At 43.8% G+C, this 24,387-nt stretch overlaps 1 protein-coding gene across 1 annotated transcript; it reads left to right on the top strand.

The window, feature by feature from the left end:
• The first annotated feature begins 12,197 nt into the window (after positions 1-12,197).
• LOC124673854 (calcium-transporting ATPase 5, plasma membrane-type) lies at positions 12,198-24,256 on the top strand. The gene is made up of 34 exons (XM_047209896.1): positions 12,198-12,344; positions 14,366-14,482; positions 14,556-14,613; positions 14,788-14,894; positions 14,965-15,096; positions 15,182-15,271; positions 15,517-15,586; positions 15,673-15,743; positions 15,816-15,899; positions 15,982-16,059; positions 16,136-16,207; positions 16,762-16,845; positions 16,962-17,044; positions 17,117-17,225; positions 17,308-17,363; positions 17,434-17,476; positions 17,577-17,660; positions 17,786-17,923; positions 18,092-18,154; positions 18,238-18,336; positions 18,734-18,844; positions 18,926-19,093; positions 20,171-20,230; positions 20,355-20,516; positions 21,211-21,327; positions 21,428-21,526; positions 21,597-21,734; positions 21,969-22,069; positions 22,971-23,016; positions 23,096-23,230; positions 23,322-23,429; positions 23,518-23,609; positions 23,753-23,844; positions 23,949-24,256. The coding sequence occupies exons 1-34, from the start codon at positions 12,213-12,215 to the stop codon at positions 23,996-23,998; spliced, it is 3,249 nt and encodes a 1,082-aa protein (XP_047065852.1). The 5' UTR covers positions 12,198-12,212; the 3' UTR covers positions 23,999-24,256.
• Positions 24,257-24,387: the final 131 nt, after the last annotated feature.

Raw genomic sequence — 24,387 nt, 5'->3', positions numbered from 1 at the left:
TAAGGAGAGGTTGCTACAGTAGTAAAAACTTCAAAGACACAAATTTAAAACAAAATTACTGTAGCAAAATAAACACATGGGTTATCTCCCAAGAAGTGCTTTCTTTATAGCCATTAAGATGGGCTCAGTAATTTCAGTGATGCACTCGCAAGAAATAGTAGTTGAAGCAAAAGAGAGCATCAAGAAGCAAATTCAAAACACATTTAAGCCTAACATGCTTCCTATGAAAAGGAATCTTGTAAATAAACAAGTTATGTAGGCATAATGCAATAAGCATAGAAAGATAAAACAAGTGCAGCTTCAAGATTTTTAGCAAAAAGAGAGGTGTTTTAGTAACATGAAAATTTCTACAACCATATTGTCCTCTCTCATAATAACTTTCAGTAGCATCATGAGCAAACTCAACAATATAACTATCACATAAAGCATTCTTATCATGAGTCTCATGCATAAAATTATTACTACTCCCAACATAAGCATAGTCAATTTTATTAGTTGTAGTGGGAGCAAATTAAACAAAGTAGCTATCATTATTATTCTCATCATCAAATATAGGAGGCACATTGTAATCATAATCAAATTTATCCTCCATAACAGGTGGCACCAAAAGGCTACTATCATTATAATCATTATAAATAGGAGGCAAAGTATCATCAAAGAAAATTTTCTCCTCAATGCTTGGGGGACTAAAAATATCATGCTCATCAAAGCCAGCTTCCCCAAGCTTAAATTCTTCCATAGCATTATCAATAATAGTGTTCAAAGAGTTCATACTAACATGTTCCATGGGTTTTTTAATTTTCGGATCAAACCATCCATGTCTTAAATCAGGAAATAGAATAAGAAGCTCATTGTTGTCCATTATGCCTTACTAGTGTAAACAAGAAACAAAAAGATGCAATTGCAGGATCTAAAGGAAATAGCTTCGAGCACACACACAATGGTGCCAGAAAAGTACTTAGTTACCTGGAACCGGAGTATGAGTGCCTTTTACCTTTCCTCCCCGGCAACGGCGCCAGAAAAGTGCTTAGTGTCTACGGGAGCTTCTATTCTTGTAGACAATGTTGGGCCTCCAAAAGCAGAGGTTTGTAGAACAGCAGCAAGTTTCCCTTAAGTGGATCACCCAAGGTTTATCGAACTCAGGGAGGAAGAGGTCAAAGATATCCCTCTCAAGCAACCCTGCAATCACAATACAAGAAGTCGCTTGTGTCCCCAACACACCTAATACACTTGTCAGATGTATAGGTGCACTAGTTCGGCGAAGAGATAGTGAAATACGAGTGGTATGAATGAATATGAGCAGTAGTAATGGCATCGAGAAAATAGCTTGCTCGGCGTGTAGTGAAGTAAACATGCAGAGCAGAAGCAGAGTAAATAAACGGAGATTGCAGTATTTGGAAACAAGGCCTAGGGATTATACTTTCACTAGTGGACACTCTCAACATTGATCACATAACAGAATAGATAAATGCTATACTCTACACCCTCTTGTTGGATGATGAACACCGCTAATTGCGTAGGATTACACGAACCCTCAATGCCGGAGTTAACAAGCTCCACAATATTCGATATTCATGTTTAAATAACCTTAGAGTGCACGATAGATCAACACAACTACACCAAGTACTAACATAGCATGCACACTCGTCACCATCACACTATGAAGGAGGCATAGATCACATCAATACTATCATAGCAATAGTTAACTTCATAATCTACAAGAGATCACAATCATAACCTACGCCAAGTACTACACGATGCACACACTGTCACCATTACACCGTGCAGGAGGAATAGAGTACTTTAATAACATCACTAGAGTAGCACATAGATAAATAGTGATACAAAACACATTGCAATCATAAAGGGATATAAATAAGCACTTCACTATGCTATTCATAACGAGTGAATAAGTATTCTGTGAAATATAGCCTAAGAGACCCACACGGTGCACACACTTGTCACCTTTACACACGTGGGACAAGGAGTCTCCGGAGATCACATAAGTAAAACCCACTTGACTAGCATAATGACATCTAGATTACAAGCATCATCATATGAATCTCAATCATGTAAGGCAGCTCATGAGATTATTGTATTGAAGTACATGGGAGAGAGATTAACCACATAGCTACCGGTACAGCCCTTAGCCTCGATGGAGAACTACTCCTCCTCATGGGAGACAGCAGCGTTGATGAAGATGGCGGTGGAGATGGCAGCGGTGTCGATGGAGAAGCCTTCCGAGGGCACTTCCCCGTCCCGGCGGCGTGCCGGAACAGAGACTCCTGTCCCCCAGATCTTGGCTTCGCGATGGCGGCGGCTCTGGAAGGTTTCTCGTACCGTGGATTTTCCGTATCGAAGATTTAGGTTAGGGACCTTTATATAGGCGAAGAGGCGGCGTCAGAAGGTCAACGAGGCGGTGACACACTAGGGGGGCGCGGCCAAGGCCTGGGCCGCGCCACCCTGTCATCTGGGGCCCACAGGGCCCTCCTCTGGCGGCTCTCGGGTGTTCTGGAAGCTTCGTGTGATTCTAAGATGCTGGGCGTTGATTTCATCCAATTCCGAGAATATTTCCTTACTAGGATTTCGAAACCAAAAACGGCGAGAAACAGAAGCGGCACTTCGGCATCTCGTCAATAGGTTAGTTCCGGAAAATGCATAAATATGACATAAAGTATGCATAAAACATGTAGATATATCAATAATGTGGCATGGAACATAAGAAATTATCGATACGTCGGAGACGTATCAGTTTGACAGAAACCCGATGCTAAATTGTAGCTCTGGTTTCAACCAAACCTGATGGTCCCAATACTATGCCTTTATGCAAGTTATAATGACAGTTTATCTGCATACTTATATGAACTAGTGCTCTGGTTTCAACCAAACAATACTTTTATTTAAACATTCATCCATCCATCACTTAGCAAATACAACATACACAAGTACACCAATGACAACAACAATGCCATCAACAATTAACTTGCACAACTTAATGAGCTCATCCATCTTCTGCATCACCCCATCCATCATCTTCGCCCCATCCATCATCTTCAGTCCAGCATTTCCATTCTCCTCCTCTTTTTCTTCGATTGCATCAACAATATAACCACTCAACCATAGAAAATCATCATAGCTATCTTCACCACTCTCCCAGTAGTAGTGGTTGCAAGGATTAGGACCAATCTGCGCCACAAATCAGCAAAAACTCATAAAAATTCTTAAAACTGCAGCCAAAACAATGTCCAGTGTAGCAACCAGCAAACTTACACCATGATTAGGGCATTTGTAGAATACTCGTCCTGGATTCGCTTTTGATTTAGAGACGAGGCGAATTGTCCTCCGAATTCCACAGCAAGTACATGGCACCAATGGCAGCATCCCTGTCGGCACAACAACTGCAGCATCCAGTGTAGGAGATGCCAGCGAGAGGGAGGTAGAAGCTGGCTTCCTCCTCAGGCTAGGGCCAACAGCCGAGCTCGCCGACTTGCTCATGGTGCTGCAGTGGGTGTGAGAGAGCAAAGAGAGAGAGATAGCCAGACCTAAGGGCTGGGGAATAAGAAGGCATGTTCTTATAGGGATTCAGTTGCAAAAAATTCACATGCCCAGCCGCGGGAAAACTCCCGCCAAACTGCCCGCAGCCTACGTGGCAGCAGTCAACGGTCCTAAAACCAATTTAGGACCTCCAGTGACTCACTTACGAAACAATTAGGACTTGTCCGTGCAGTTTTATAGAATTAGGACAAATGGAGCCACACATTTCACCAAGTTCCTTCCGTTCGCTAAAAAACCTAAGCATTAATTGATCTTTAATCTTTTTCAAACCAGTAACTACAGGCAGTTCTCTAGCATCAAGTATATACCTACATGGATAAATAAGTAAATATAAATGCAGGGTTCTCAAGGTACTGACCAATGCATGAGAAAATAAATAAATAGAGGAGTAACTCACTTGTTGAATACTTCACATATGTTGTTCGGAAGCAAATCACATTTGGGCAGATCCTCAAAGAAAGCCTTGCACCATTGTCTAGGATCAATAGCATTCAAGTATTCAAATGCACCTTCATCCAGTGCTTTCATATCATCCATGTGCCTCTGCCGATCACACTCCCTTGTTGCTCTAGCAATTTGCCACAATTTATTTTTAAAAATATCTCCTCTCCAACCAGCCCTCGCAAAGTTCGGTGTAAATGCCTTACACAGAAACTGTGTTGTGCATCAGGCCATAATGCATTGACTGCATTGATCAGACCCTACACTCATAATTAATGAACAAGTCAAACAATGCATAATGATAATTCAACTGATGAAAAAGAGTAAAGTACATCTAGATTGCATATCACCTTTTGTCGATCACTAATAAATGTCCAAGGCCTAGTGTTCTCAATGCCAAGACCATCCTTCAGTGTGCCCAAAAACCATTTCCAAGTGTTTGTATCTTCCACTTCAACAATGGCAATGGCTAGAGGGTATATACAATCATTTGGATCAACTCCAACAGCTGCAAGCAACACACCACCAAATTTATTTTTCATGTGGCACCCATCAATACCTATAATAGGCCTGCAACCTACCATAAAGCCTCTCCTGCAAGCATCAAGTGACATGTACCAATTTTGAAACACACCAACATGTGCATTGACAAACATAGTGCTCCCTGGATTTGATCTTCTAATTTCAGCAGCAAAATCCCATAGCAAATTATATTGTGCCAGTTCATCTCCATGAATTTGCTTCAGCGCACACCTTCTGGCCCTCTGTAACTTGCTTCTACTAGCTGACATGTTGAAATCCTGCTCAACTAGCCTAGAAAAATTCTTCAACGACATCTTGTCATCAGCCCTGAACTTCTCCAAGTATTTACCAGCTAGGTATCTTCGTCGTGAATTGCTTGATCCTAAAATCTCTCTCACACTTGTGTTCTGGCTGGTACTTCTTGATAGTCCAAGATTTGGTAATGCTACAAGGTGCAGCATACAGGTACCATGGGCATTTTTCCTCACAGCATGCCCTAATTCTCTGTTGATCATTCTTTATATAATGAACACCAACTCTCTGCCGCACAATGTATTCCTGTATTGCTCCTCTAAGCTCATATACTGACATAAAAACCATTCCAATCTTGAATTCCAATTCTTTCATATTCTCTGGCCTCCACCTTCCGAGCTTAACTTTTTTCTTCAACTTCTTCCTTCCGTGCTTGTCCTTCACTACCACTTCATCAGCTGAACTTGCCTCTGGAATGTCTGAATCTTCAAGCTCCTCCAAATCTGCATCTGTGTCATAATCACTGTCTTCATGACATTTGCTGCTATTCTTTTTGTTTGCCTCATATGTTTCATCTACCCATTCATCAAACAAATTGTCATCATCTACTTCTAGCTCATTTTCAGAGTCCACCCAATCAGAATCAAGATCACTATCTTCACTGTCTTCACTGTCATCATCCGCTTCCTCTTCTACAGACAGCTTCCTCCTGCTTCTTCTGGTCTCATGGCCAGCATGTTGTTGTTGCTTTGATGCATTGGTACTATCTGCTGCTGATTTCCCCTTATTTTTCTCAGACATTGGGCTCGACACTATTACCAATTCAGGAGATCCACATATGACAACATCATCAATACTTACAGCTGCGCCAGTATTCAGTTTCTTGTGATCCACAAACAACTGAAAATACTGAAATTTTGGCACTACATCAATCATATGAAGTGTATCTACATCACTGTCCACTATGCGCAGTCCTGATCCGAAATCTTTACCCGGGAGCAACCAATACAAACTATAATCCACTGGATTTGTATACCCTAGCTGCTCCATGAAATCAGTAAGCCACAAAGGCGACCATGTGTCTGCCTCGCATCGGTCAAACAGAGCTACTGCACTATCTACATATCTCTTAGCTGAACCAAATCCGGAAAAAATCCACCATGGTTTATTTCTACCGTAATCTGGTCTTCAAATACTCCTATGTTGCAGAAAAATCATCACTTTCTGGTGCTATTTGCTACTGCTCGAATTGGGGATTTAGGGTTCAGAGAACTCACCGTAGCGCGGCGGGGCATCGCCTGGCCGCCGCAGCTTCGGGCCCTTTCTCGCGGGCTCCATCTTCGACTCCTCCTTCCCCGCGGCGGCGTCCGCCGCGAGATCGCCGGTGTCGTCAACTTCCCAGCACCACCGCCTCCAAATCGCCGCCGGGAGACACAACGAGAAGTGAAAACGATTGGGGGTGAGGTTATGAGGAGAAATGGAAGCCACGGGGTTTTTTGCAAAACTGTCCCACCGTTTGTTGCTGTTGCTGGGGCCCATAGCCTACGTGGCAGCAGTCAACGGTCCTAAGACCAGTTTAGGACCTCCAGTGACTCGCTTACGAAACAATTAGGACTTGTATGTGCAATTTCGTAGAATTAGGACCAAACTGACGCGCAGGCTAAAGAATTGGGACCGCGGGTGCGTTTTTCTCTAAGGTGAAAGCGCCAATTCGCTAAGATAAAAAAGATTCATAACTTGTATAATTAATTAGAGTTAATTACGCTGGAGGTACAAGAACTTGTAACGTGGGTGCATTTTGGTACAACTAGTTGCAACCTGTAGTTAGGTGGTACAAGAACTTGTAGTGCGGGTGCAAATTTATACAAAATCATTCCGGGGGTGCCATCTGGTGTTGCCTTTTTCGTGAAAAAATCCTTCATATTTTTTGTTCTAAGCTATATCCTTATGTGCTTCTTTCCCGACAGATTTTACGGCTAGTGTTTCCCATTTCCGCTGTCGGCGCTCGGCAAGCCTCGCTACTAGCCCTACCTGTTTCTACGCGCGATCTGTAACCATAGAAGCTGCACGTTGTTAGTTTGTATATACTCTGTAACTATAGCATGCACATGTACGTATCCTTTGGTACATTTATATGATGTGATAGGCCGTATCCTTTGGTACATTTATATGATGTGATAGGCCATGCACCCCAGAGCGTTGAGTCAGTTACACCCAAAACATCTTGTGCCTCACATTTAACACACATACAGTCACATCACTTTGACATGGGGCCGAGGAGCACCCCTAGGAGCGCCGCCTTGAACAACACACGAGCGGGCGGCGAGCATGACACGGTGCTTAACGTCCCGCCGTTAACGGAGAGGGAGACATCCGAGATGTAGCTTCATTTCATCATACGTCCTAGGTCTTATCCGATGTTCGAGGCCCACACACAAGGATTAGCATCGGCGTGGGCATCGGTGTGGGTGTTGCGCATACCCATGATCCCGCACATGAGCATGGCCAGACCATCTACCTCGTACACTGACATCATCTTGTTCTAGCGCAGAAAACCGTGGACTCGTTGGCGAGGGGTTCAACGATGGCGAGCTTAAGCTTTAACTCATCGAAAAGTGGATCCACCATATGTGGAAGCACACCGGAATCGGTCACCAGAGTCACACAAAATCGGGATGGTCTCGAACTATGCGAGCAACACCCGTTGCTCGTCTATCACGCCGACGGCCTCATCGTCTCCGAAGTCGTCGAGGTCGTTGTCGCCCTCGTGGAGGTAGAAGACGTCCACGGGCTGGCCCCCTAGGATGCGCAAGGCTTTCTGCGACTCTCGGAGCTACACCCTCGCCTCGGCGAGCTTGGCATTGGCCGCTTGTATGTCGTTGTGGGTCGCCGACGGAGGTTGGAAATGGAGCGACTTGAGGGACACCCGCTCGCCCTCCAACGCGACGGCCACGCTCGTCGCCACCTCTGCGACGACACCCAGCCCTCCCGACAGGGTCGTAGAGCTCGTCCTCGCGGGCGTAGGCGATGTTATGCTCCATCTCAAATAGAGTGCGTCAAACGCTCGACCACGCGCGGGCATCGACCGCCCTTGCGTGGGAACCGGTAATCACCGGCGATGAGACTCGATGGGGCGTTAATCTCCATTAAAGGAGATTGACAGTCCAAAAGAAATTTGAGCCAGGCTGCGGGGGACGCCCAGACGCAACGGTCACTTGGGCCTTTCCGGCTAAATTCCGTGTCCACGGCCCGACCCAATCGGATGCAAACTATCATTGTTTGGTGACTGAAATGCGTCGAGCCGAGTTTGGAGATGCCCTTAATATGTCAATGTGGCGACGCAGTTTCGATGGTCTATGTGAAGTTGGTTTCTTCGATTATCCACGTCTGTGGCTATTTTTCTTAAAAAAACCATTACTATTTTTTTCCTAATTAGTTTGAATCAGCGGGCGTGATTTTTCGCCTAATTTGTATGAATAATGTTGTACCATTGACTAAAAAAGATATGGTCTGTTTTTGTTGCATTCCATATTTTTGAACTCTCTCCGAAACTTTATTAATGTTCTATGTATAGTTGAGGAACTCAATGATAATTTGTGAAACCCATGGAAACATGTATAAAACTATTCCCTCTGGTTTTGAATTAATTGATTCAATAGATATATATATATGTATCCGCCGAGGTAGCATCAGATTTTTCATTGTTTCCCACGAAGATTTGTTACAAAAGAGAGGCAACCAGAGCAGTTGGGCGCACACGGTAGGAACAGGGTCACAGGAGATGTTCTGTTCTATATTCAGTAAATTCCGAATAGCAATCACTATGAAGTAAGAAACCCTCCCTCCCTCCCGCGACCCGCGCCGCCCCCGCGGCGGCCGGGCCGCGCCTCTTCCCGCGCCTCCCCAGCCTTCCTCCTCCGCCCTCCCCTGCCGCCGCCGTCGGCGTGTGCCGCCGGGCGTTGCCCGCGCGGTGCCGGCGGCGGCGGGGCGGATTCTACCCGCCGCGAATATGGGGGCGCGGGGTCCTCGGGCTAGCGGCGGTGCACCTCGGCAGGCATCGGTCCGGCGGGGCAGCGTGGAACCTGCTCGTCGGGTGGGAGGAGGGGCGGTGGCGCGGCCGTTGGCGGCGGAGCAGCGCAGGCGGCGCCATGGCAGGCCCGCTCGACCCAGATCTGGGCCCAGGCGGGGCCCGGAGGGGCTCGGCGGTTGCTCGCGCTTGGCAGCCGGCGGCGCTCCCGGAGGAAGAGAAGGCAGGGCCGTGGTGGATGGGCGACGGCGGCACTCCGGCCGGCCAGCTGCAGCGTAGCGGCCGGGGCTTTACGGGCCCTTTTGGGTCCGGCCGGCCGATTCGGGCCTGGTTTGCCCCGTAGCCTCGTCCGGTCGGCTACCGCGAAGGCGGTGGAGGCAGTTCCCTCCCGCGTGGCTGCGGTGCTGCTGCCCCCGTCCCCGCGGCATCCCTTTTCTTTCTCTAGGCCCTACCCCGGTGACCACAGTTAGGCGGCGAGGATGGCTTCAAGACCGTGGTGGCGTGTGCTGGTGGGCGGCATGTTAGGTGGAGTTCGTCGGAGCATCTAGGGTGGTCGGTTTGGAGGTCGGGAGAAATCCCTGTCGGCATGCTTGACACCGACGCGGTGACGCTTGCGGGTGTCACTCTACCTTCCTGAAGGGCGTCGGGTGTACCTCCTCCTCAATCCCCTCCGCATACCGGGGGAAACCCTAGGACTAGTCCGGGCAGCAGCGGCGTCATCGTCGTTTCCTTGGTGAAGGTGTTGCTTGGTATGCGGCGCCTCGGCGTGCTAGGAGCGTGGTGGTTCTTATCCGGAGGGCGCAGCGGTTGCGGGTCGTCATCGTTTTCGTCGATCTGCCGGTGTCGGCATTAGTTTCTCTTTCCTTTCTTTTTCTTTTCTTTTGGGCTTGGTTGTGCTGCGGCCCCAGCGTGTTCGTTGTATCGGGTCGTTTGCTATATTAATATAGCGGGGCGAAAGCCTATTTCGAAGAAGAAGGAACAGGGTCACAGGGAGCACCGGTGGCAGGATTAGTGGGGAAAACTAGCGAGGCTCAGTTGTCGCAGAAAATCATGAAGGGTTTCTTGCTAAAATGGCAACGCCGCATGGCAGGCACACAATGATTTTGTATGAATTTGCACCCGTATCACAAGTTCTTGCACCATCTAACCACAGATTGCAACTTGTTGTACCAAAGTGCACCTATGTGGCAAGTTCTTGTACCTCCAGCGTACTTAGCTCAATTAATTACTGCATGCACCAGTACTTTTACGGATACGAGAGAAAAGAGAGAGAGAAAAAGAGCACGAAAACGGCCGAGAAGAGGGAAGTCCAATCTTGGGCAACGCTGGATTCAAAAGGAAACCAGCATTAATTAAGGCAGGAATGGAAGCGAAGGAAAATGACCCACATTAATTTTGGAAGGAAGAAATTTATTTCATAGAAACTTCATACGCGAACCGGCTGAAACTAGGTGTTGCTAAGGTAAAATATGGGTAAACACTTCTAGTCGGAGCCCGGGCGGACGTATTTGGTCGGACCACTCCAAGGCCGTTGATTCTCAACTCGATCCGACGCTAGTTGTGCGATTTCCTCCCTAATTAATTACATAAATTATGGGAGGGCGCCATTTACGCAGCTCAAACCGCACATATCCATCCATCGCGTGTTGGTCACTCAGTCAGCATGGTTGGAGCCGTAGCAACCCCAGGTACCGCCAGCACCACCTAGCTCTCCTCCCCTCGCCACCACAGGAGCAGGCAGCCAGGCGAAGTTCGGGAAGCGGCGGCTGCCGGCGTCGTCCTCTCGCTGCGGCGCATGGAGTTCGGTCGAGGCGGCACATGCTTTGTTGGTGTCAGCGCGTTGTATGCTTGTGATCTGATGGCATCTAGCGCCCCATCGTAGGCTGCCTCTACTGCGCGGGTGCTTCGATGGCCCTGGTACTATGCTTGTATCGTTGTTGGCGGGTGCTTCGGCCGCCCTGGCGTTCAGCTTGTACCGTCATCCATGGGTGCTTACACAGCCCCGGCCAATGTTGCCTCCACTGTGTCCTCGTCCCGGGTGCTTCGTAGGCCCTAGCGTTCGGCTTCTATCATCGTCCACCGGTGCTTCCACGGCCCCAGCTGATGCTGCCTCCACTGCGTCCTTCGCGCGGGTGCTTTGCCGTGCCAGGCATTCAGCTTCTATCATTGTCCACAGGTGCTTCGACGGCCCTGGTCGATTCTGTGCTAGTAAGGACGGTTGCACAGCGGCTGACACCTATGTTGTCTCTGTGCGCTTTGCAAATCTATCGCTTCCGTACAGGCATAGTGTCACACAATCTTCATGGAAGTAAATTCCCTATTTAACGGAAGCGAATATCAGTCTCTACCGGAAGCATTGTTGATCAAAACTAATATTATTTTTTCTCCAGTGGGAGCAATTTAATGGTAAACCAAAACAATCATTTGGTCCTTGGAAGCACATTGTTTCTAAAATAACACATTAACACAATCTCCGGTTAAGTTGGAAGCAACCTCGGCGACCCGTGGAAGCAAATTATTTTCTCTTTTGAATCATTGTTGGTAGAAATAAACTTTATATCATTGGAAGCAATATATGAAGGATCATGTTGGCAAAAACTTCACATATAGGCCAAAGTTCATTCAAAAACAATACTGCAAAATATATACAAATACATGTATTTCATATCACAACTTTGTACTCCTTACTCCGCCAGTATTACACGGAAGCAACTCTTTGATCTTTTGAAGCACATTTTTCTATGCCAGAAACAAAATACTATATCAAACTATCGTGTTGTCTAAGATAAGAAAACTAGCATGCAAACTTAAGTCTCAGCGAAAATTGAGCGGACTGCTATTGGAAACAAAATTCACATGGAAGCAATCAAGCATACTATACAATTGGAAATAAAATCTCTTCACACTGAAGCAAACTGCGTGGCCCTGAATCGAGGGAGCAGTTATTAGGAAAGTAATTGCCATTGCTAGTAATGGCCCTGCATGCAAAAAAAATAAAATGGAGCGCCTTTTGCTGCCCAATTGCACGCTCTAGATGAAAGCAATCGTATGGTTCCGCACTAGTCCGATGGAAAACCAAGGATCGGCATCCGATCCCTAGTGGTGCCCTAAAATATGTCCCGACATTGCTCGAAAAATCCCAGCGATCAAAGATGTCGGGACTGACAATGTTTGTAAGCGGCAGCGGGTCCACCGGTCATACTGCGCGTCCCAGCAAGGATTAGACAGCGAGGCGTTTGGCTTGCTCCCCTTCCCCAACCCCACTCCCCATATAAGTGCTGGGCGTGACAGCGCCTTTGCCTCTGGTAACCGCAACACTATCTCGCCACCACTCCCACCCTTGCTCGCCGGAAAAAATATCTCCTCGTCACGCTACTCTCGTGCTGCTGCTCTCGCCGCCGCGGCTGAGGAGCGTATGGAGTCCTCCTCGTCGGGCTCCGCCAAGGCGCGCCAGGGCAGCGGCGTTGGCGGCGGCGGCGGCGGCGGCGCGGACACCTTCGACATCCCCGGCAAGGGCGCCCCCATCGAGCGCCTCAAGAGGTGGAGGGTGAGCACCTCCTCCTCCTTCCTCTACTCTAGCGAGCTTCGGCGAGTTTTGGGTGTGGTTTCCGGAAGTGCTAGTTCATGTTTTGGAAAGCGAGGGGTTCTACCGCGCCCTTCCTTTAATTTTTCCCCTTGTTTTGGTAGGATTTCCGGCCGCCTAGGGTTTCAAAATTTCGAAAAAAACATCGCTAGTTTTCGTTTCGGTGCTTCACAGTACATAATCTCGCGGTTTTCGCCTCCACATTTTGAAATCGGGCCTGCATCTCTGTAGACGGGTAGGCCTGCATCTCTGTAGACCGCTAGATTTTCCACACCCACTTCTCATGGATGTACGGAGAGGAGATTTGTTTACTAGGCTGCTTCCGATGCTTCCCCTCTGGCATTAGTGCTCGCCTTAAGATTTTTTAGCTTCCGTTTCCCTATTTTAAACCGAGATATCCCCTTCGGCTCCACCTTTGCTTCCACCCACCGAGCGGATGCACCAGTCTGCCGGCTGCCTTTGTTCGTCGATTCGGTTTATACCATAGGCGCTCGTTCCTGTTCCGGAATTTGTTCGATTTTCCACTTGCGTTTTCGAAATTGTTCCGTTGCTTTTGACGGGACTCGGAAGTCGCGTTAGATTTGGGTTGCCCTTCCCTTTCTCAGGGATACGCTGGCTTTTGCATATTATTTCTAAATATACTAACGTTGCTTTTAGAACCCTGTGGACGCGCATTATAATATTCTGGAGTAGCCACGCGTCGAACCGCGGCCATGGTGGAGCTGCCGACATGCAGTCCTACTCTCTAGTCGTGGCAATCCCAACTGCATAGGACAATACTACTAGCCTCTTCCATTACTATTTTTTGGGATGATAGGTATATTCTGGGTTCGACTCACCTGTAGAGGTCAAATGCTGATAGCTTCAACAGTAGAGAGTACCGTTAGTTCCCTGGTAGTAGATTGTTTATATGCGCGGCATTCACATCATCAGGCATTCCGAGGAAAGTAGTATTCAGTATCTACGTTGGTTGATTCAGTACAGAACTCTCAAGAACTGCAAACGACATGATCTGCTGTTATGATGTGCGATTTCTCCAGATCTGCTTTACACTGGTGCTTTCATAAAGCTTTGCTGTAACAAGGACCAGTGGCCAAAACTGTGGGACCTCATTCACATCCACACATATTTTTTTAATATAAGAAGAGTCGGAGATATTAGCTGGACCTTGTTGAAACATGTGGCTGTGGCTAAATTTGATCCCCACTGGGGGCCCTGCTGGCCACATACAAGTGGTTGCTGGTCATTAGGGTTCTGATCGATTTCCTTTTTCTTAAAACATGTTGTTTCACATGCCCTGTTTTGTCTGGGCCTAACTAACAACTTCAAGGAAAGCGGAATGCAAATTTTTTTAGTTGTTTTCAGAAAATATGTTTGTAATGTTGGATCTTCTTAAACTTTGGAGTGTCTGATTACAGTTTTATTATCGCAGTAGGCTGCACAGAGTTTGTCTTGGTTGTGCTGGCTCTGTCTACGTTTTATTGTTGATAATGAAAGGATCATCAGAGCAATAACATGACAAAATTTTATTCAGGCATGATAAAGCATTACTACTGAAATCGCCTTACAGAATTGTTAACAAATGCCACCCTTCATTTGCCTCTAGCTTTATCTCTTTCTTGTCATGATAATCATGCGAAGATTTTAGTAAGATTATTCACATTTTCCAAAAATCCATAGAACATGGGATTTTGATACAATGTACTACCTCCATTCCAAAATATGTGTCACATTTTAGTTTCTAGATCCATCCGTATCTAGATAAAAGTTGTGGCACTTACTTTAGAAAGGAGGGAGTAGTAATGTAGTGTATTTCGTGCTAGTGAGCAGTGGCTAGTGTAATATGTGCTCTGCTGGATGTTATCAGCAACTGGAGCTCCTCTTTGTGGGAGACTGGACACATTGATTCTTCCTTCTACCAGTCACTATGTGCTTATTATATGGGCTATGTTGAATGTAATCACTTCGTCTTGTGTCTGATGCAGCAAGCGGCTCTTGTGCTGAATGCATCAAGGCGCTTCCGGTACACCCTTGACTTGAAAAAAGAAGAGCAAAAGGAAGAAGTCAAAAGGAAAATTCGTGCACAAGCTCATGTCATAAGGGTATTTTATTTGTCATGTTCTATTTTTGTTTAATTTTGTTTACGTATGCTTACATTTTTATTTCCCTCTTCAGGCCGCGTATCGTTTCAAAGAGGCAGCTCGAGTCAATGTTCAGCCAAAGGAGACAACAGGTACTCTTTCTATTGTTACCTCTCACTTATTATTAGTTTCGTTTGTGCTCCTCCATATGATTACCCTTAGGGTTTGAGGTACTTCATGTATTCCATCCAAGCAGACCATGCTATGTAGGAGTACTGTTGCTAATAAGTACTATGCATGATTTGACACTGGTAATACTAATTCAGATGCAGCACCACATGTCGATGGTGCACTTGGCTTTGGAATTAAAGAAGAACAGCTCACTGCACTGACCAGAGATCACAACTACTCTGCTCTACAGCAGTATGGAGGGGTGAGCTAAGTTCGGTGTTTACTGTGTTTCACATTATCTGATAGATTCCACGTTTTAACTTTCCCTACAGATTTCAGGGGTGGCAAATATGCTAAAGACAGATACGGAGAAGGGAACAGGCGGAGACGATCCAGATCTGAAGGCAAGGCAAAATGCATTTGGATCCAATACATACCCCCGTAAGAAAGGGAGAAGCTTCCTGGTATGCAAATGGTTCTCTTATATTTATATGGCAGTTGCTTTATATCTCTGGGGTGCTCACTCTATGTTTTGTTGCTGTTGTTCAGTCTTTTGTGTGGGACGCCTGCAAAGATTTGACACTCATCATCCTCATGGTCGCTGCTGCTGTTTCACTTGCCTTGGGCATAGCGACAGAGGTTTGTATTGCATCTTTAGTTCTTCTCTTCCTTACGTCTCTATTGGCCAAGCATCATTTCTTGTTATGTTTGAGTACTCTCTACTGTGATTTCCTTGTTCATCTGCCATCATTACAAATTTCAAATATACTCCTTATCATTTCCACAATTTGTTCAGCTGCTTGCTGTTAAATGGATCGTTTGTCGCCATTTTCTTCTCTTGTTATGGCCGTGTAACTCCCATTATGACTTTTCCTGGTTTGCAGGGGATTAAAGAAGGCTGGTATGATGGAGCCAGCATTGGCTTCGCTGTGCTCCTTGTTGTATTTGTTACAGGTATATTGCCAGCGCAATCACTTCTGTATATGGTTACTTTTGTGAGCAGTTGTATAAACTTGTAATACATATTGATTTTATTGCAGCTACTACTGATTACAAACAGTCACTGCAGTTTCAAAATTTGAATGAAGAGAAACAAAATATCAGCTTAGAGGTAAATTTGAGGCACACCGCTCTATAAATTGTTTGATCGTTCCCAAATAACGGCCCGAATAAACTCATTCAGGTAGTTAGAGGTGGAAGGCGAATCAAGGTATCGATATATGATTTGGTTGTTGGCGATGTCGTGCCTCTCAAGATTGGTGACCAGGTACATAGGCAGTTAATCATCCTTTTATAACAAGTGGCTGTACACAGTTTAGAAAGATGAGGGGCATTTCTTCATTGTTCAGGTACCTGCTGATGGGATCCTTATCAGTGGTCACTCCTTCTCCATAGACGAATCAAGTATGACAGGAGAAAGCAAAATCGTGAGTTAGACTCTTGCATACTTTTCGAGCTAACTTGAATAGTTCTAAGCTGATACTGCAAGGTCGTTTCATTTAGGTAAACAAAGACCAGAAGTCGCCGTTTATGATGTCCGGTTGTAAAGTCGCCGATGGCTACGGTACAATGCTGGTGAGTTCGTCTCTGCACCTGCAAAATGTAGAAAATGAAACATACATCTACTTTTAAGGTCTGAAACCTTTTGTGCCCTGTGAAGAAGTGCACTAAATCTCAATACAATCAACTGAATGTCTCACCAATCCATCTTGAGTAACAAATGGGCAACTTATTATTTCTGGGGACTTGATGTGATAAAAGATGATTAATTATTGCCGCTCGAAACCATTTCTTTGTGAGATCAGAAGGTATCCTGATGCTATATTTCTGTTGGTAGTATGTGCTGATTTATGAAGTTGTACTGTAGTTGAATAAAATTTGCATCTATTAACTTTAGGCATGATTAACTTACAAAAGGAATTTATGAATTACTTGCCTATCTCATGTACTTATAAATGTTAATCTGTACTAAGGCTCATAGCGCAGTTATTTTTGGGTTTTGTAGTATATATCTTGAACTAGCTCTTTAATCAATATATAATGGACAGGCCTCAGGGCTGAGGACAAGCTAGTGAGGTCTTTTATGCAATAGAACATTGATCATGGGAATTTTACTGTATAATATCCAGGTGACCGCTGTGGGCATCAATACTGAATGGGGATTGCTAATGGCAAGCATATCAGAAGATTCTGGTGAAGAAACACCTTTGCAGGTTTGGTCTCATAATTTTTATTTACTTTTCATGAGTTTGCATGCTTTTATTGAGCATATGTGTTGGCATGCTTTTTTGAGCACATGCGTTGGTATTCTTGTATTGTTCTTTCGTAGGTTCGCTTGAATGGTGTTGCTACCTTCATTGGAATAATTGGACTTACTGTTGCTGTTCTGGTTCTTGTTGTCCTCGTGGCCAGGTATAATCAATGCATGTTTTAGTTTTGCCAAGTACCTTTCTGGCTTATCTGTGTGACCGTGTTTTCTTCTAGGTACTTCACTGGGCATACCTATAATCCGGATGGGTCTCCGCAATATGTGAAAGGAAAGATGGGTGTGGGCGCAACAATAAAGGGAATTGTTAAAATCTTCACAGTGGCGGTAGGCATTAGCTTTACTATTCATGGCTGCCGATTTAGTTTATTACATTTTCTGTTACCTTACCATCCTGGGATGTAATTAGGTCACGATTGTGGTTGTGGCTGTTCCAGAAGGACTTCCATTGGCTGTCACATTGACGTAAGCATGAGGTTGCTGTAATTTACTAATTGCACTACTAGCAAAAACTTATGCTGCATATTTCTTCCAGGCTTGCTTTTTCCATGCGTAAAATGATGCGGGACAAAGCTCTGGTATGTTGCCATTTCTTGAATCGTTGGGATACTTTGTGACTTGCAACAGCCTTCTGTCTGATGCATACTCTGAGCTGGTTAATTAATACTTGTTATATAGGTCAGGAGGCTTTCAGCATGTGAGACAATGGGCTCTGCAACAACAATTTGCAGTGACAAGACTGGCACTTTAACTTTGAATCAGGTGAAATGCTTTAATGTTGTTCTCAGTACTGTTCTTCTCTTAAAACCTGGAAATTCAAGATTAGGATTTGTGATTTGAAATATGCTTGGCCTTGACTTTCCTTTTTCTTCACTGTCAATGTTAAGATGACTGTTACCGAAGCATACTTTGGTGGAAAGAAGATGGTTCCTGCTGATAATACTGAGATGTTATCTGCTTCTGTCTCGACCATGATTATTGAAGGAATTGCTCAGAATACATCTGGAAGCATATTTGAGCCTGAGGTCAGTCAAGACTTGTATTTTATTTCCCTTTGATGTTCAGCTGATTGTTCCTGCTTGGCATTTACGTAACCTTTCACTTTTCTTCCATGAAACCGGACATCAGTATTGTTTTTCATTCTCATGTTATTGATTAGCCTGGCGGTTACTGACTTTTGTTTAATGTCACAGGGTGGTCAAGCTGAGGTGACTGGATCGCCAACTGAAAAGGCTATACTGTCTTGGGGGTTGCAGGTGCAGATATGGCCTCTTAGTAGCCTCATTCCTAGTGTCGTTTTAACACCTGCTTGGTAACGATGATTTGCATATTTCTACAGCTTGGCATGAAATTCAATGAAACAAGATCCAAGTCCTCTATTCTTCAAGTCTTCCCATTCAATTCGGAAAAAAAGAGAGGCGGGGTTGCAGTGCATGTGGTAATTCGTTTTATTTGCAGCAATGTCAACTTCACTTTTGGATAAACAATAATGTTTCATTGCATCTTTCTCATTGTACGTTCACGCGACAGGCTTATAGCATCCCTGACTTGATAGCGTACTAACGATGGTCTCAATTGTTCAAGCACTATCGTTTGTTACCTTGCACTGGATCCACACCTATATTAAGATTCCTGCAGCAGATTTAATGGTGTTAGTATGCACATTTACAACTGCCCACAACTAACCACGTAAATTCTTGCCTTCAAAGGCTTTAACAAATATGAAAGGGGGCTGTGCCATAAACTTTCTTTATTAATCTGTTTTCTCATACATCTGATTATTTTCTTTGTGTATTTTCGTGATTTAACTAATGTTCTTTCTTCTACTTCTGGAGGGTGACTCTGAGGTTCATATATACTGGAAAGGAGCCGCTGAACTTATTCTGGAGTCATGCACAGATTGGCTTGACGCAGATGGTTCAAAGCATTCAATGACCCCTGAGAAAGTAATTTATTGTTCAAATTTTAATCATGCACTTAAGTACAATACTATGATTTTGTTACTAACTAATTAATTATTGTTGCAGGTTGGTGAATTTAAGAAATTCATAGAAGACATGGCCGTCGCTAGCCTCCGGTGTGTAGCCTTTGCGTACAGACCTTGTGAGATGAGTGATGTTCCAAAAGAGGATCAGAGGGCCGAGTGGATATTACCTGAGGATAACCTGATCATGCTCGGTATAGTAGGAATAAAGGTGAATAGCAAACATGCAATTTATGCTTTTAATGACTACTGTTGATGGACTCTATTATTATTATTATTATTTGATAGCCGAGTGTCTTGATTAGAGTTTTGACTTTTGGTAGTATTGCTGCACATTTGCATGATCTAAATTCTCAATTTAGTTCCTGCCAGTCTATTATTAGTTCTACCGGAACTCTGTTATCTTATGGCTGCGTACTTCCGATTAGTTCTATTTCTGTTTTTTAACTCATATCCAAATTGTTAAAAGTAGAACTTTGAGTTGGATAATTACTACTCACATCTGAATCTGAAACAAGTACATGCTCGTGTGAAGTAAAAGCTACTCCCTCTGTCCGGAATTACTTGTCCCAGATTTCTGTCTTATCTTATGGCTGCGTACTTCTGATTACTTGTTCTATTTCTGTGTATTTTGTAATTCATACCCAAACTGTTAAGAGTAAACCTTGAGTTGGATAATTGCTACTCACATCTCGAACAAGTACATGCTCACATGAAGTAAAAGGTACTCACTCTGTCTGCATTACTTGTTGCAGATTTGTCTAGATACGATGCGTTTTAGTGTATCTAGAAAAATCAGTGACATCTAATTCGGGACAGAGGGAGTATAAAAAATAGTGAACTTGTAAATTTCTTGCATTGTAATGCACAACACCATTTGCTAGTAGAGAAATTTCACTGGTACAATAAGATTTGTATGACATGCATGAAGATCATTCCCTTTTATTTATTTTTCTTATGATTATTGCAACATTTCTGGACTGTGGCATGCACAAGATTTTGAGTTAATATATGCATAGCTTGCATTAGATCCAGTTATTTATTTTATTTGCTTAGTTATTAATGTAACATTTGCTGACATCAAGCAGCAGCTCTTATGTGGCATGAGTCATGTAGGATGACAGTTTTAAAGAAAAACAACTGCATTAGTCTGCAAGGAATTTACTATTGTAACATTTGCTGACATCAAGCAGCAGCTTTTATGTGGCACGAGTCTTGTAGGATGACAGTTTTAAAGAAAAACAACTACATTAGTCTGCAAGAAATTTACTATGAGTTTGTATTATAGGATCCCTGCCGCCCAGGAGTTCAAGATTCTATCCGTTTGTGTACGGCAGCTGGAATTAAGGTAATTCTTGCATATTCACATGAATCAATACTTCAGCAGTCACTAAACTTGAAGAAAATTAAGAAGTGACCAGTTTTACTTTTGACTAATTCTCACTTACATATTTCATTGTTTGAATTGTTAGGTCCGCATGGTCACTGGGGATAACCTTCAAACTGCCAGAGCCATAGCCTTGGAATGTGGAATACTTAATGATCCAAATGTATTGGAGCCAGTCATCATTGAAGGAAAGACATTTCGGGCTTTGTCAGATTTGGAGAGGGAGGAAGCTGCTGAAAATATTTGTGTACGTGTATTCTCCTGGACTTAGTGCATTGTGTTGATAACTGCTTCTTTTCAGTGAATATGGACGTAGACACTAATGTTTTGGTGTGTAATATGTGCATTACGTGTGAAACCATAATCTGTTATGCCAATCCAGAACTTTCAGGTCATGTAGAAAAATCAAAAAGTGTTTTGTGTTTGTTTATAACGTTTCTTCTTCTCTATGATGATAGTTGGACATGGAAGGTGAGATGTGTGAAACCAAATGCCAAGGAAAATGATCCAAGTGCTGTCATGTAGTGCAGATGGTTAACATGAACTCAGTAGAAATTAACTAAAAGTTCTCACATAATCCCTAATATATTTACATTCACTTGTCTCAATTGTTCTGGGGTCGCACCAACTCTGTAGAAATTGAGCAACAGTTCCCACATAATCCCTGATGTATTGACATTCGCTTGTATCTCATTTATGTGTTTTGGGGTCTTGGGTTTTTTTATCACCCTCTTCTATGTGCTAAATCGTTAAGTAATATATAGCATACAATCTTCTTTGTACAAGTAAAAAGGTCTTCTTTTCATCATTATATTTATCTTGCTATTTTCTTCTTAGATTGCTGCCTTCGTGCGGCCTAGTTTATACCAATTTCTGTATGTTTTGCATATTAATATTGTTTTAACCTTACATTTAAGTGTATTTTATGTAATTTGTTACAGGTGATGGGGAGGTCTTCACCAAATGATAAACTTTTATTCGTTAAGGCACTGAGGAACAGAGGTCATGTTGTTGCTGTTACTGGCGATGGCACAAACGATGCCCCAGCGCTACATGAGGTTTGTCTAATGGTCATTTTTTTTTCAAGTTGTGAAGCCATATTCCTGACGGTTCAAAAACCACCATCCAGTATTACTTACACAATTCTCGATTTATTAGGCCGATATTGGTCTCTCAATGGGCATTCAGGGGACTGAAGTTGCCAAGGAGAGTTCTGATATTATTATCTTGGATGACAATTTTGCTTCAATTGTCAGGGTATGCATGATGTGTTCTTTTTTTTTAACCTTCCACCATTGCAACATCTGATTTCTGTCTGTGGATTTAGGTTGTCAGATGGGGCCGTTCAGTTTATGCAAACATTCAGAAATTCATACAGTTCCAGCTAACTGTAAATGTCGCAGCTTTGATAATCAATGTAGTTTCAGCCGTCAGTTCTGGTGATGTTCCGCTGAACGCTGTGCAGGTTTGATTCCTTAATAACCATAATGTTTCTGGAAACTTCTGGATTTCCTGGAATAGTTCTTTTTCACTATATTTCAGTTTTAGGTACTGCTATTGTGTATGTTTAACTCTGGTTTCTAAGGTTTTCTTTTATGTTCAGATTCTGCAAGTATTTATTAGACAACATAAGCTCCTCGCTCTAGTTTTTGTAGCGATGAGTTATAGTTTCTGTTGGTTTTGCCCCATTTCTTTACAGTTACTCTGGGTTAATCTGATCATGGACACTTTGGGAGCACTTGCATTAGCGACCGAGCCACCGAACAACCATCTTATGCAGAGACCACCGGTTGGACGGAGGTTTGTTCTCTGACTTGTTATTATCGTTCATCAGATATCTTATTACTTAGTTTCCTCGAGATTATTTTGGAAGTGATTTACCAAAAAAATTCTAGGCTTGATGAAAAGAAATATGATTCCTTGACCTAAAGATGGATATACAATATTGTTTTTTATTTTTATTTTTTGGATGTAGCTGTCCATGAACTGAGGTAGTTCAGTGCAGAAACATTTTTTTGTGAAGAACGGGTTTACAAAATTGTATATTTTTATGTAGTGGTCAACTAACTGAGGTTGGGCGAGCTGGAGCTGGGCTCAAACTAGGCTGGTTGATGCTTTTTTTAGCAGCCAGTCCACTCGCAAAAGAAAACATTACTATATACAGAATCTGGCCCGTTTTCGCTTAGTAATAAAATCACACGAGATTACATATGAGTACAAGAACTTGTGGGGATTCATCTCTGACCATTCCAGGACACCAAGGCCAAAAGGTCCACCAAGACTATGAGGTCATGGTGCTCCTTAGCATTTTTCAGAAGCCAGGCCACTGTTGAAATAACACTGCTAATTTATCCAGACCATTGAGATTGTATATGCTTATAGTTAATTTATCAAGACCGAAAGTTGGGGCGTCTGGGGTATTGCGCTTGTGCTACGTTTTAGACTTGTTCTGTGCGCCATGCTGCCATATAGCGTAGACTTAAACCCGAGCTTGTCTCGCTGGGCTTGGTGAGCTTAGCTTTGAATCTAGATGATGAGCTCAAGCAGTCTGTGTTGGTACCAGTGCATAAGATTAGACTTCTCCTTACCGCTCCATGACTCGGTAGTTGTATCACATGCTGTGCCGGCAGCTTCTATTTTGCAAGTTTCAATAAGGTTTGCTTTGTGAATGCTGATGGTGTCTCAACCTGCTTGTTTTCAGGGAGCCTTTGATAACAAATATCATGTGGAGAAACTTGCTCATAATGGTATGCTACATATGCAATGTGCTCTTCATATTTGGATTTGAATATCTGATATCGTTCTAATGACAACTTCATCCTCCAGGCTTTGTATCAAGTTGCAGTTCTTCTCACTCTCAACTTCGATGGTACGAACCTTCTGCAGTTGAAACATGACAACCATGCGCATGCTGAAAAAGTGAAAAATACCTTCATATTCAACACATTTGTTCTCTGTCAAGTGAGTTTCGTCCCTTTCTTCTATTCTGACTGGGAGATGCATACAGTTGGTGCAGTGGGGTTAAACTATCACTCAATCTTGTCTTCCTCAGGTGTTCAATGAGTTCAATGCTAGGAAACCAGATGAGCTAAATGTATTCAAAGGCATTACAGGGAACCATCTGTTCATGGGCATTATAGCGATAACAGTTGTACTCCAGGTAAAGGCTCTAAAATGGTTTTTTGACTACTGCAAATGCAGATATCTAGGTTATTCTATTGTCAATGGGCTTATTCCTCTACATCCAGGTACTTATCATCGAGTTCCTTGGCAAGTTCACGTCAACAGTCAGGCTGAGCTGGCAGCTGTGGTTGGTGTCGATAGGTCTTGCTTTTATTAGGTAAGATTCATCATTTAATGAAGAACTGAAGGTTTATGATTGTAACATGTTGCTTATGATAGTATATAGTCAGTTGCAGTTAAGATTTTGAAGGCACTTTCAGTTGGAACATTTAGCTAATGGATTTCTGTTCTTTTATGCAGTTGGCCATTGGCACTCTTGGGAAAACTCATTCCTGTTCCAGACCGTCCGTTCTCAGAGCTCTTTGCGTGCTGCTTCCCAGAGAAGAAACAGGGTATGTTTGACTTCATAATTATGCCATTGGCCAACCATCTTCTGCAAATCTTACGCTGCGGGGACATTCCTTTACATAATGCGATTGTCGAAATGTTTGTGCAGATGATGATGCGAAGGAGAAGGAGGGCAGTGCCAAGCACAGCGAAGTATGAATGAAGGATGGGCGTCGAGGACCTTTGCTGTTTTTTGGTCAAGGTTTAACATGATTGAGCTGTAGTTATGTGGTGATTTGGCTTGTAGATGCTCTAGGCTTCATGTGGATAGGTCTCACTTTTGGAAACTTTCCAGGCTATCTTAACCACACCCGTGACTCTTGAAGGCTGACTTGGAAACTAGTAGAACGTATCATGTTTGTTTAGGGATGCTGGAATTTGGCTTAAATGGATGGTTGAGAAGAGTACTCCTGATTCTCCTTTGTGTTTGTTCCACAAATGCATTTATCTGGTTTGCCATCTCTGGCCACATTGCTCGTGTATTCTGTGGGCAAAGCGCATTGTCTTGTGAATGCTCTATTCGCTTCCCTCGTGCTGGGCTCGAGTGG

This window comes from Lolium rigidum, chromosome 7 (assembly GCF_022539505.1).
Source record: "Lolium rigidum isolate FL_2022 chromosome 7, APGP_CSIRO_Lrig_0.1, whole genome shotgun sequence".
NCBI classification, from domain to species: Eukaryota; Viridiplantae; Streptophyta; class Magnoliopsida; order Poales; family Poaceae; genus Lolium; species Lolium rigidum.
The sequence above is the reverse complement of the archived record's forward strand: the minus strand, read 5'-3'. Positions and strand labels throughout refer to the sequence as shown.